The 12,583-nt window shown below is 33.0% G+C and overlaps 1 protein-coding gene across 1 annotated transcript; it reads right to left on the bottom strand.

Annotated features, from left to right (window-relative positions):
* Nucleotides 1-10,609: 10,609 nt before the first annotated feature.
* LOC105852894 (serine/threonine-protein phosphatase 7 long form homolog) lies at nt 10,610-12,356 on the bottom strand. The gene is made up of 3 exons (XM_012719712.3): nt 11,749-12,356; nt 11,566-11,656; nt 10,610-11,473 (listed from the first exon to the last, which is right to left on the bottom strand). Exons 1-3 carry the CDS (start codon nt 12,315-12,317, stop codon nt 10,631-10,633), a joined length of 1,503 nt encoding a protein of 500 aa, XP_012575166.3. The 5' UTR covers nt 12,318-12,356; the 3' UTR covers nt 10,610-10,630.
* Nucleotides 12,357-12,583: the final 227 nt, after the last annotated feature.

Raw genomic sequence — 12,583 nt, 5'->3', positions numbered from 1 at the left:
AGGATTTAATCCATTAGTTTATCACTGAATCAGACTTACACTTGAACACCTACTAGTCCCACTGAGTATGTGTAATCTTCTCAACTTCTAGTTTATTCCAATCAAGTTGTTAAGGAAAACAACCTCTTCTAGGCTAGGTTACAACAAAAAGGTTTTGGGTTTTTTTGAATTAGCTCTCACAGATGGTGTTTACAATCGAATTACTTCATAAATTCTCTTAGCACTAAAATGAAACAGAATAATATTGAGAAAGAGTGAAAATGTTCTTATTGTTTGTTGCTTGTATGTTGTGTATCTTTCTTCGTTGAGGAAGACATGTCTTTTAAAGAGTATGATTAGGGTTTCTGATTGTTTTCCTGATTGCAAGAAATCAATATAACTCATGGAGTTTTGTATCATATATTTGTGGAATTGATTTTCCCTGTAAACTTTTCAAAATTGATCTTGTAGTGATTCGGTATATCTATTTAAAATAGTTGGGAAACATAGGGTATGATGATTGCAACATGTTTTAAGATCTTCATACAAGTAGCTGGTTCATAATGTGTATCAGAGGATGTGCAACTACTTTGTCTTCTTTGGAGTGTTGACTTTTTCAAAGCGTTGACTTTTTTAGAGGATACATAAAAGTTTAGAGTTATAGTATCAAACACTTGATGTGGTTATCAAAGGCATATGCAGTAACTTGCTTGTCAGAGGCATATTATTTCTATTGGAATCAAGTTGGTTTTACATTAATAGTTTTGATGTTAGCAAAAATATTTTATGGGAACAATATATTTGACTTCAAAGAATGTTAAAGAAGATTCATCTTTTTGAAGAAAATCTAAAATAAGATTTGATTCAAATTTATAATTGAAGAAAATCTAAAATAAAATTTGATTCAAAATTATAATTGATGAAATTATAAAATAAGCTTTGGTTCAAATTTATAATTGAAGAAAATCTTTGACCAAGTTGAAAAGAAAATATGGTCAAGATTTGAAGAAGATTTGATCAAAATTTGAAGAAGATTTGTAGAAGATTTGATCAAGATTTCTCTACAATAAAATATGAACAAAGTTAATTTGACGAATTTACAAACACAATCTTAACAAAAAAAATAAAACAAAATCAATCTGAAGAGTTTACAAACTCAATCTAAACAAAATAAGAATCAATTTGAAGAATTTACAAACTCATTCTGAAAAAAGATACAATTCAAAATTAAACAAGTACTAAATTGAAGTCCAAATTTTCACTATAAATAGACACTCAAGGTTGAAGGAGAAAAACATCGAAAAGAAAAAAAGAGTAGAAGAACTCACAAGCTCAAAGTTACAAATTCATCTTGGAGTTTAATGAGAGAAACACTTGTTTAGGTTAGAAATATTCTATGTGTTGAGGCAAAATCCAAAATTAATGTTTTGATGTAAACAAACAAAGGTTAATTAAAGACTCTAATTATGATTCTAAATGATGTGTTAATTTAACATGTGCTTTTGAGTGTAAGAATCCAAGATAGGTACTAAGCAATGCAAGCAAAATCAGTTTAAGGAAAAAGAAAAAAATGAACAAAACAGAACCAAGAACGTTCTTGACAATATTTTGTAAAACCAAGAACGTTCTCCACGTTTTTCATTTTCATCAAGCAATTTCAAATCATATGTTAAAGCAAGGAAAGATCTTGCAAATTACAAATGCATTTCAAGTGCTTCTACAAGGAATATACAACTCTCATATCAGCAAAAGAAACACTCCAAAAGATCAAAGATTAAAATACATGACTCAAAGCAAAAGTAAAAATGATCATTCTCCATCATGTTAACATCAATCTCTAGATTGTTAATATCATTCTCCAGCATGTTACAATTAATCTCCAACATGCGGACATCATTCTCCATCATGTTAACATCAGTCTCTAGAATGTTAACATAATTCTCTAGGATGTTAACATCAGTCTCCAGAATGTTAAATCATTCTCCATCATGTTACAATCAATCTCCAACATGTGTACTTCATTATGCAACTTGTTTTGCACGAATCAAAGAAAGTCTTGATTTGAATATATTATAGCACATCTCTGAGATGTATGTGTACATAAAGGATCATAAATCACACTCAAGATTGAGAAGCTGCAAATAAGACATTATTATCACAAAAACAAAAGTGCACAATGTCGAAGTCAAGAACATTCATCGTTGAAAAAGTCTGGTCTTTAGTCAAATCTGACACATGATAGCTATGCACTTTTTAACAGTCATATTAGCTGTCATCAATCTTCTTGAAGCCTATAAAAGGAACCCCAAGCTCAAGAAAAAAATAGAACTTCAAGTGCTAAGAAAATCCATTACTTACATACACTTTCATACTTGAAAGCTTCTCAATCGTAAACAAAAGATTCAGTCCTACAAACGGTTGTTCTCAAGTTCTCTGGATAAAAGATCAACTTGAAGACTTATTTGTAAGTTATTCAAAAAGTTTTTCAATTTACTATGATAATACTAGTGCTATAAATCTGTCAAATAATCTCATTCTACATTCAAGATCCAAGCACATAGAGATAAAACATCATTTTTTCGTGATCAAGAAAATAAAAAGGAAATTGAAATAATCTTTGTAGATATTAAAAAGCAACTTGCTGATATTTTTACCAAATCCCTTGTAGAAGAAATTTTTAATTTTATCAAAGAAAAACTGATAATTATCAAAAATCCAATCAGCTTGCATCAAATTTTTTTCCGCATAAACGGAGAACGTTCATCAGTCTTCGTTTTTAACTCATCATTCTCCGTTTCTACGCGCATCATTCTCTGTTTTTCTCATAAAGTCAGCAAAAAGTGCTTTTTGCATGGCATTAATGAGACGTGTTCCCTTGTCTACAAAAACAATTGTCACGTTGTCAATTCTCATCTTTTCCAACACCTATCACTCACCTCACCTTCCTTCCACAAACAGAAAAACTGCAACTTCATCATGGCGATTTTTCATCTTCCAAAACTGCAACTTCATCGTATCAAAACCTCCAAATTTCTTCTGCAAAAAATTCAAAAATGGCTCGAACAAAATTGTCTGCCAGTAAAAATGCATGCCCTAACATGCCCTCATCTTCAAAATCGTTCACCCTCACCACCACCTAGACCAACCCCTCCACATGAATCTTCCGAGAAAACATTCTCTTACTATTTGTCCTCATCTCCATATTCCAACCCTAAACATGATTCAAACCCTAATTCCATTTCTCTAAACCCATTATCAATCGTAGTTCATCCTCTTTTCCAATGCCCCGCTCCTAATTTGTGCAAAGTCCCTTACAAATCTTTTTCTAAACCTACTGAAACTAAGAGATGTTACATGTGTGTCTCGGCTAAAGTCGGAACATCAAAGGAAAAACACACCTAACCCATCGTGTTTGTCATCTCCGAAAGTGAAGATTTTGAACCATCTACACCAAACCCAACAAAATCCTCCACCCCTTTCAAACCCTCTGAATCATCTACATCTTCACTTCCCACTGAACCCTCTAAGTCAACACCTCCTAATCAGAAAAGGAAATCCATGACTGAGATTTTTTCATCATCAAAACCCTCTCCAGCAAAAACCACCTTAAAACAACAAAACCTAAAGGTCAAAACCACCATAACTTTATCTCCATTTTTTGCCAAGAACAAATTAAAAAATCCCCCAACGAGGCAAAACCACTACTCCTAAAGCAAAAGCCTCGAGAACGTTCTCCACCATCTCCAGAACGTTCTCCTTCTCCCTCCCCAGAACGTTCTACACCTAACACTGAAAATCCAGAACATTCTCTATCAGCCTCCCACCCCACCAAAACTGGCCCAAAACTTCGCTTCCCCCCACTCATTCCGTCCAACCTCCAAAAAATATATGCTTAAGTATTTATGCTTGAAAATTTGATCGTCGACGACAACTCTATTCAACATTACACAGACGCCCTAGGATGGACCCATTTTTGTAGATTTCTAATTGTTTCTACCCGGATGTGGTGCAGGCATTTTACTGCAAGGCCCAAACCTTTCCTAAAAAGTCACTTCTAGTGACTAATCTCAAGGGTATTGAAATACGGTTAACCCCTGACGTTCTTGCATCCATTCTCGACCTACCAAATGACGGTCCTTCTATATTTGGTAAGAACTGGTACTCAGTTCTCAACCTTAACAAGAAGGAGGTCATCGTTGACCTGTTTCAAGATGGCTGCAAAAACTATATGTCTACATCTATAAAGCCCATTTGCAAAGTCTTCAACAACATTAGTCAACACCCGATCTTGCCTCATTGATCATCCATCATCTCTTTAACTACAAGAGAGTTAACCTTCCCTACATCATACTTAAAAACATGATAGCTTCCACAAATAAAGACTACAAGAAAAACACAGTCCCTTATGACATTCTTTTTTCCTATATTTTTAGGTATTTTAACATACCTCTATCTTCTGAGTCATCCACTATAAAAATTTCAAAATTTTCTTCCAAGAATGTTTCACACATAAATAAACAATCCTCTGCCAAAAACATTCCCAAAACTGCACTTCCCTCCACCACACACAAATGCAGATGTTCTATGCGTAAATCTGATGCCCCCTCCAAGGTTCCACAAGAACATTCTCCATCTCCTCAAACCACTGCACCAGATCATTCTCCGCAAAATCCTGAACAAACAACTGTTGAAGAACGTTCTCCACCATGCACCAATCAAACTGATGCTGAAGAACGTTCTCCACCCTGCACCCCTCCAACTGTTGCTCAAGAACGTTCTTTGCCTTCACCCAAAATTATCCATTTCCCTTCCAATCCACCTAGCCTCCCTTCCTTATTTCACCACACATCCACTGAGGTACCTGCCGTCTCATTTCCCTACCATCCTTTAAATGACATGTGTTCTCAACTCCCATTTCACTCTACATCGATCATGTCACCGACTTTTGTCTCTCCACAAAAGACCATTTCATCCATCTTTGACATCAATCAGTTTATGATCTTCCCTAACACCCCTGGTTCGTCTATTCATCCTCCAAAATCACCAGCAACTTCATTTCCCACCATTGCCACTTCCTTTGCAACTTTTTCATCCTTCTGCACTATTGTTGCTCCCTCACACAACACTCTCCCTTCCACCCCCTAAAGACAGTTCCAAGCGCCCTGCCAAACGTCAAAGAGTCGAGAAAGAGTCCACTAGCCAATCAATCCTAGCTGCTCTCCAGACAATTATGGTGCGTCAAGAACACCAGGATAATGAGTATGCTAATTTACGAGATTGGTGGCAACCCAGCTTGCTCCAAAGTTAGGGATTGATCGTCCTCCACTAAATCATCCTCCCTATTTCCATGCTATTTTGGAACCATATAGATCGTCCTCGTCTGAATGATTTTCCCCCTCCCTTTCTAAATAGGCTTTAATTTTCATTTTTTTCTATTATTCCTTTTTGCGTTATCAAACTGGGAGAATTAGTTTAGATTTAATGTAATATGATATGTACTAAGAAGTCATTTTGTAAATTGAACTTCTGTATATTTTAATTTGCTTGAAACATATGCTTGAATTATGTATATTCATCATTCTAAATGCATCAATGAAATTCTATTTTGGTTCAAAATCTGAAGCATATTCTAAGGGGGAGCTTTTAAGATCTCTGTGATTAAAATTAGAATCAAAATTAAAATCTAAATTAACTTATTTGTCATCATCAAAAAGGGGGAGATTGTTGAGACAAAATCCCAAATTAATGTTTTTATGCAAACAAACAAAGGTTAATTAAATACTGTAATTATGATTCTAAATGATGTGTTAATTTAACATGTGCTTTTGAATATAATAATCCAAGATAGGTACTACGCAATGCAAGCAAAATCAGTTTAAGGAAAAAGCAAAAAATGAACTAGGAAGGCTCTCCACGTTCTTGACAATATTTTGCAAAACCAAGAACTTTCTACATGTTTTTCATTTTCATCAAGCAAGTTCAAATCATCTATTAAAGCAAGGAAAGCTCCTGCAAATTAAGAATGCATTTTCAGTACATCTACAACAATATAAAACTCTCATATCAACAAAAGAAACACTCCAAATATCAAAGATTAAAAGACACGACTCAAAGCAAAAGTGACAATAATCATTCTATAACATGTTAACATCAGTCTCCAGAATTTTTTCATCATTCTCAACCATGTTACAATTTATTTCCAGCATGTGGACATCATTCTCCATTAAGCAGACATCATTATCCAGCATGTTAACATCATCCTCCAAAATGTTAACATCATTCTCCATCATGTTAACATCAGTCTCTATAATGTTAACATCATTCTCCAACATGTTATAATCAATCTCCAGCATGTGTACTTCATTCTGCAGCCTGTTTTGCACGAATCAAAGACAACCTTGATCTGAATACATTAAAACACATATATGAGATGTCTGTGCACATAGGATCATAAATCACAGTCAAGATTGAGAAGCTACAGATCATACATTATTATCACATAAGCAAAAACGCAGAATGTTCAAGTCAAGAACATTCATGGTTCAAAAAGTATGACCTTTAGTCAAATCTGACACATGACAGCTAGACACTTTTTAAAATTCATATTAGATGTCATCAACTTTCTTGAAGCCTCTAAAAGGAACCCCAAGCTCATGGAAAAATGAGAACTTCAGGTGATAAGAAAATCCATCACTTACATACTTGAAAGATTTAGTTATGCTTTTCTTTTCAAATATCAGAATCATTCCACTGAATTATTTTATCAAGAGTTTATTCTCAAATACGAGTTTAACATACTCAGATTCTACCAATCTCTTTAAATCATTATTGTGTAAACTCAAGACTAAAATGGTTGTTTATAATTTGAGTAGTTTATAGAAAATCCTTTTATGGTTAAAAGGTGAATTGAAAAATCCTCTCTTAAGATTGATAGGTGACCTGATTAAATCCCTTTATGGATGGAAATGAATTTCTGCAATAAGTCAAGGTTGATCTGAATTGTGTAAAACCAAGAACATTCTTCGGTTGAACACTTAGTGGTAAATCTCACAGTTGTGAGAACTGACGTAGCTCGAGTTTGGTGAACCATGATATATCATCGTGTGATATCTCTTTTCTTATCTCTATTTAACTTTAGTCCTTTTGATTATCAAGTTAAATAGATAAGCTTAATTGTTGATTTTAACTAACAAAAAACATTCTTTGTTTTCTGTTTCCAGAACCAAGAGCGTTATTCGTTTTCTGTTTTCATAACCAAGATCAATCTTCAGTCATTTTCTTAAGTTTTTAACAGGAAATTTTAAATATGTGAATTTACAATTCAAACTCCCTTTCTTGTAAATTGACATTGCTACTTCAGAAATTTCTAGTAGTGAAATGATTAGAAGTTATTCATTTCCAAACAACTATGTTTAATATTCTTCATCTTTATTTTATTTTACTTATGAAATGTGTTTTTTAATTATAGAAAGAAAAAAAATGCTATGAAAGACACATTCAATAGCTTAGGAAAATACTCATCTCCTATATAGGGTTTTCAACAATAATGACAACAGAGAAACAATATTATTGAAACATTTATGAACTAAGAATGTGCCACAAGTTAAAATGGGTATGACTTTGTTGCATTTTATAATGTCTTTATCCATTGGTAAGTGACTTGAACCAAATGCAAGAGGGTGGTTAAAAATTAACGGATGAATCTTTATGTGTTATAAACAATGCATTGAAGATAATGAGTTAATTGTCTTTTTTTGTATGAGTTATTGAAATGAAAAGTTTGATATGTGATCAAAGCCTTTAAATGTATTGATTAGAGTTAAAGTTCTAAATATATGAGTATTTGAATGAGCAAGTGAAAGTGTTTATTTTACTTTACATAATGGTGAAACAAAATCTCATGAAAGCAAAACATAAAAGAAGTAGTGTGATTCGGGAGGTGCCACATCAGAATTTTTGTGAGTTGGTAAATTTTGGAATATGTGGCATACATATAGATGAGTTGTCAGGGATAGAATCCAAAACTCTATATTATAATAGATATATGTATTCTCTCCAACTCTCTATTTCTCTTAGCTATGTTCTCTATGACTCAACCTCTTTGTTTCTAAACAACTTTTAATCGTAAATTAAGTTATTTGATAAAGAACATCCCTTTTGATTAAGCTTTTGAAGTATGTTTCTGAAATGGCAAAACACAATTCAAATTCCCCCTTCTTGTGTTTTCCAACACTTTCATGTTAGTCATTCCAATTGGAATTACTTTGTACTCATAGTGACCTTAGCATGTCCTAAATATTGCCTTCAAAAGTATCACTAGCTTTCTCTTTGAGTTGATGATATATTGACTTTAGGCCGATCTTTAAAAAGATTAATGCTTCATTCAGTTGATCCATCAGATCGTCAATCTTTGGTTGTGAATAATGATTCTTGATTGTCCATTTATTCAACTTACGGTAATCCATGCACAACCTCATGGTTCCCTATTTCTTCTTAACCAACCGAACAAGTGTTCCACATGGAGATACACTCATTCAAATGAATCATTTTGCAATAGTTATTTTGATTGCTTCTTCAACTCAGACAATTGCTACAAAGACATATGATAAGTCTTCGTTGAATTGGGTCGTGCTCTAAGAATTAAGACTATTGAAAACTCAACTTTCCTTTCTAGAGGTAATCCTTCAAAACTAGAGACCACTTCCAAAAATTCTCTAACAACAAGTAATTCGTTCATCTCTTCATCTTTTTCGAAGAAGCATACATCAACAACATAAATATTTTAACTCCACTTCCCACTGAAGATTTGAAATTTTTATAAGACAAACTACACGAAACATCCTTCTTATCTTGACAGTTAAAAAAAATTGATTGGATAGTCAACTAATCCATTCCCAAGATAACGTAAATCTCCTTTACAGGTAGAGGTACCAAATCCAACGAAACTTCTACCTTCCAGTTAACTAATCCATTTCCAAGATAACGTCAATCTTCTTCAATGTTATAATTCTTACACATAAAATAGTGGTCAGGAGTAAGCTTGTAGAGGTAGCCATAGAAAAACCAAGGGATAAATGTGACATAGGTAATCTCAATCTCTCAACACAATCATAATCAATTAATAAATAAATTGCACCAGAATCATAAAGTACAATTAAAGACATTCTCTTAATGAGACAATTACCTTGAATCAAGTGCTTATATTCAAACGCTTCATTTCTAGTCCACTCAAACACCTCCCAGTTGTCTTCACTACATATGTTGGCTAAGTTTTCCCTTCTTGACATTCATGGATAATGTGTCAGGGCTTCCAATTTTTGAAACATATAATCTAAGCTTCCTTGCAGTGGTTAGTGCAATGACTCTTTCTACATTTCCCATCCTTGATTTCTCTTGGAGTCAAAGAATATCTACTAGTAGACTGTGGATGATAATCTAGCTTCTTCCCTCTGATATTCTCGAAATCATACTCACTAAGAGCTAGACGTTTCATCAATGCAACAAGCTTCCTATTAGTCTTAAACAAATTCATTCTTTCGTTGTAAGCTTTATCTTATATCCTACTCTTGAAAACCAAGTTTATGAAGTTCACATGCTCCAAGGTAGAAACTCCCTACTTGATCTCTAGATGCAAGCCATCTCTGAACTTCATATACTTTGAAAAGTCATCTGTAGCAGTACGATAAGAAGATAAAAGCGTTAGGACTCTTCAAATTGGGATAATGAGTCGGTAAACTATGTTGATGGTGATTGAAAGAAGTTTCATTTTCAGATCTTTGAAGCGACATTTTGTGAATCTGAAAATCAGTTGAAATTAGATAGAAAATGAAAAAGAGCAACCGTTAATGGGTTTTCTTTTTTTCTTTCTGTAATTTGTGGGATGTGTAATTCGGTTCTTTATGGGGTTTTTGATGGTTATATCCTCTTTTTGTTTCTTTATTCCCTATCTACCCTACTTTGAAACAATATTCCTGAAATGCCCTACTTTTTCGTTCCTTCAGGAAGTCGTTCCCTGGGGAAGCGACCTCCCCCTGGGTTTTTTTTTTTTTTTGTTAAATTTTAAAGTTAGTTTATTATTAGAATTATTAATTTAATTATTTAAAAAATAAAATATTAATATTAAATTACAATAAAGTATAGTAAGAAATTATAAATAAAATTTATATTTTAATTATTATTATTATTATCATTATTATTATTATTATAATAAATAATTATTATAGGTATAATTAAAAATTATTATAATTAAAGTGATTAAATAAATAAATTAAATGATAATAAAAGTTAAATAATGATACAATTAAATGAAAAGAAATTTATATTGATAACATGAAAATAAAATGAAATACATTAAATTATTAATTTAATTATTTAAAAAATAAAAATACTAATAATTAATTAAAAATACGTTAATAATTAATTATTAATAAATGTTATATTTTAATTATTGTTATTATTATAATAAATAACTATTATACTTTTAATTAAAAATTATTATACTTAAAATGATATTAAAAATTATTAAATAATAATAACAATTAAATGAAAAGAAATTGATATTGATAACTTGAAAACGAAATGAAATACATTAAATTAATAATAAAAAAGTACATCAATCAGATTCGAAAAAACAAAATACATTAAATTTATATCAATGATGTCCACCTAAATGACCCCCAGTCCCACATGTACGATGTCGCCGAACTCGTCTAGCTCTCTGAACAAGTTGCGGTTCTTCCGGTTCATCGTCATTTTGATCATTTTCTTCAATGTAAGCTGTAGATGGATTAGAACCACTGCCACCTGGTTCCATTACATTTTGGGATTGTTGATTATACATTGAATCAAATACAGCATATGCCGACTCAGGAGTTGTGCACTGAGTTCCAAACAAATTATAGAGAAGCCCATCTTCTGTCGGATAACCGGGTGTTGGTATTTCTGGCACCGACGGAACGTAATACTGAGATGGTGGTGGATCATAAAATGGAACTTCAGTAGCGACGTGTATATGAGGTGATGATGAAGACGGTCCTGCTGTGTATTGGTGTTGTGGGGTTGATTGGGAGGTCGATTGCACACGAGGATATGACGGCGGTTGTAAACGGGGATCACGAAGATATTGTTCTACAGATATAAACAATTTGGTGTGTTGTCTAAACCAAATCATATATTCTGTGCTATGACATAAAACACCTTGTACGATGTTACCTTGCAACACGTAATTATGGCGCTCATTCCAATGGTTTATTTCTTCCCTCCAAACCCAAGTCCAATTATCATCAATCCCACGCCTCATGTCGACCTCGTGATACGATTTCATGTCCTCTGGTGGTTGTGGTATTTGTTGATGTAAACCAAACTGGAGTGTGACCCTATCTGTATGATGTTTTTCAACAATATGATAACAGAGTAGATAAGTACATGCACTCCAAGTGGCCCTATCTTCTTCTGAAACTTCATGTTGGAACCCGAGATAAGGTCTCCAATAAAACTGACATGTAAAAAATAAGCTAAAGTAATTATAACAAGTATAAATAATAAAATATTTAAAAAAATTCAAATAAATGTGATTTAATATATTACTTCCTCAACCATCATGTGATCAATTGTTTTTCGATATCCTTCTACGTCGTTATGAGGAACTTTAGCAAAATTTAGACCACCAGAATTAAACCTGTCGAATATAATAAAAATAAAAATGTAATAAAATTATTAATATGGTAAGCAATTGGTTTTTTAAAAAAAATATAAAAATAATATAGTTACCTCTGTGCAAGTGGAAATATCCATGGTTTGGGAGATTCAGGAGCGACACAAGACAAACGATACCATGCCCAGTTTTGCAACAATAATGCGCATCCTCCCATAGATATTACACCAGGTTTCGTTGCAAGGCATAATTCTCTATAAAGTGTAGCTAAAACAGCTGAACCCCAACTATATTGGGATACTTTGTTTAAATCTCCTAATAGTGAAAGATATTTTAGATGTACACGGTTGTTGGATTTGTCAGGCATCAATAACCCTCCGATCATACGTAGGATGTATGCTCGACATGATGCTTGTTTTTCTAATTCAGATGCATTTTCACCAACATCGTCAAATGTATCCTTAAGCCACTTTAATTTAATAGAATTACCTTTTGTTGCTCCATCGGGTGGGATAACTCCTAAGTAATCTTGACAGATTTGTTTTACTTGCACAAAATTGGAACCACTAACAGGTAAACCGGAAACGTTTAATCCTAAAATGTAATAAACATCTTCCAAAGTTATTGTGCACTCACCTATTGGAAGATGAAATGTGTGAGTTTCAGGTCTCCATCTCTCAACCATAGCAGTGATGAGACCGACATCTATCTTATAGTTTCCGAGTTTTACAACTTCACCAAAGCCAGCCGCATGTAAATATGGTAATATGGAATCATTTGGTTTTTTGGTTACATGACCTTGACAAGATAATGGGTGGCAAGATCCTCCGTCAAAGCATATGTTCTGCGTCCGACATATTGCACAAAATTTTACAAGGGAATTTAAAGACAATGCTTTGAAGAAAAAAGTTATTTCTATGGGTAATAGTTTCATTCTTAATTTTTATAATT

This window comes from Cicer arietinum, chromosome 1 (genome assembly GCF_000331145.2).
Source record: "Cicer arietinum cultivar CDC Frontier isolate Library 1 chromosome 1, Cicar.CDCFrontier_v2.0, whole genome shotgun sequence".
Taxonomy (NCBI): Eukaryota; Viridiplantae; Streptophyta; class Magnoliopsida; order Fabales; family Fabaceae; genus Cicer; species Cicer arietinum.
The sequence above is the reverse complement of the archived record's forward strand: the minus strand, read 5'-3'. Positions and strand labels throughout refer to the sequence as shown.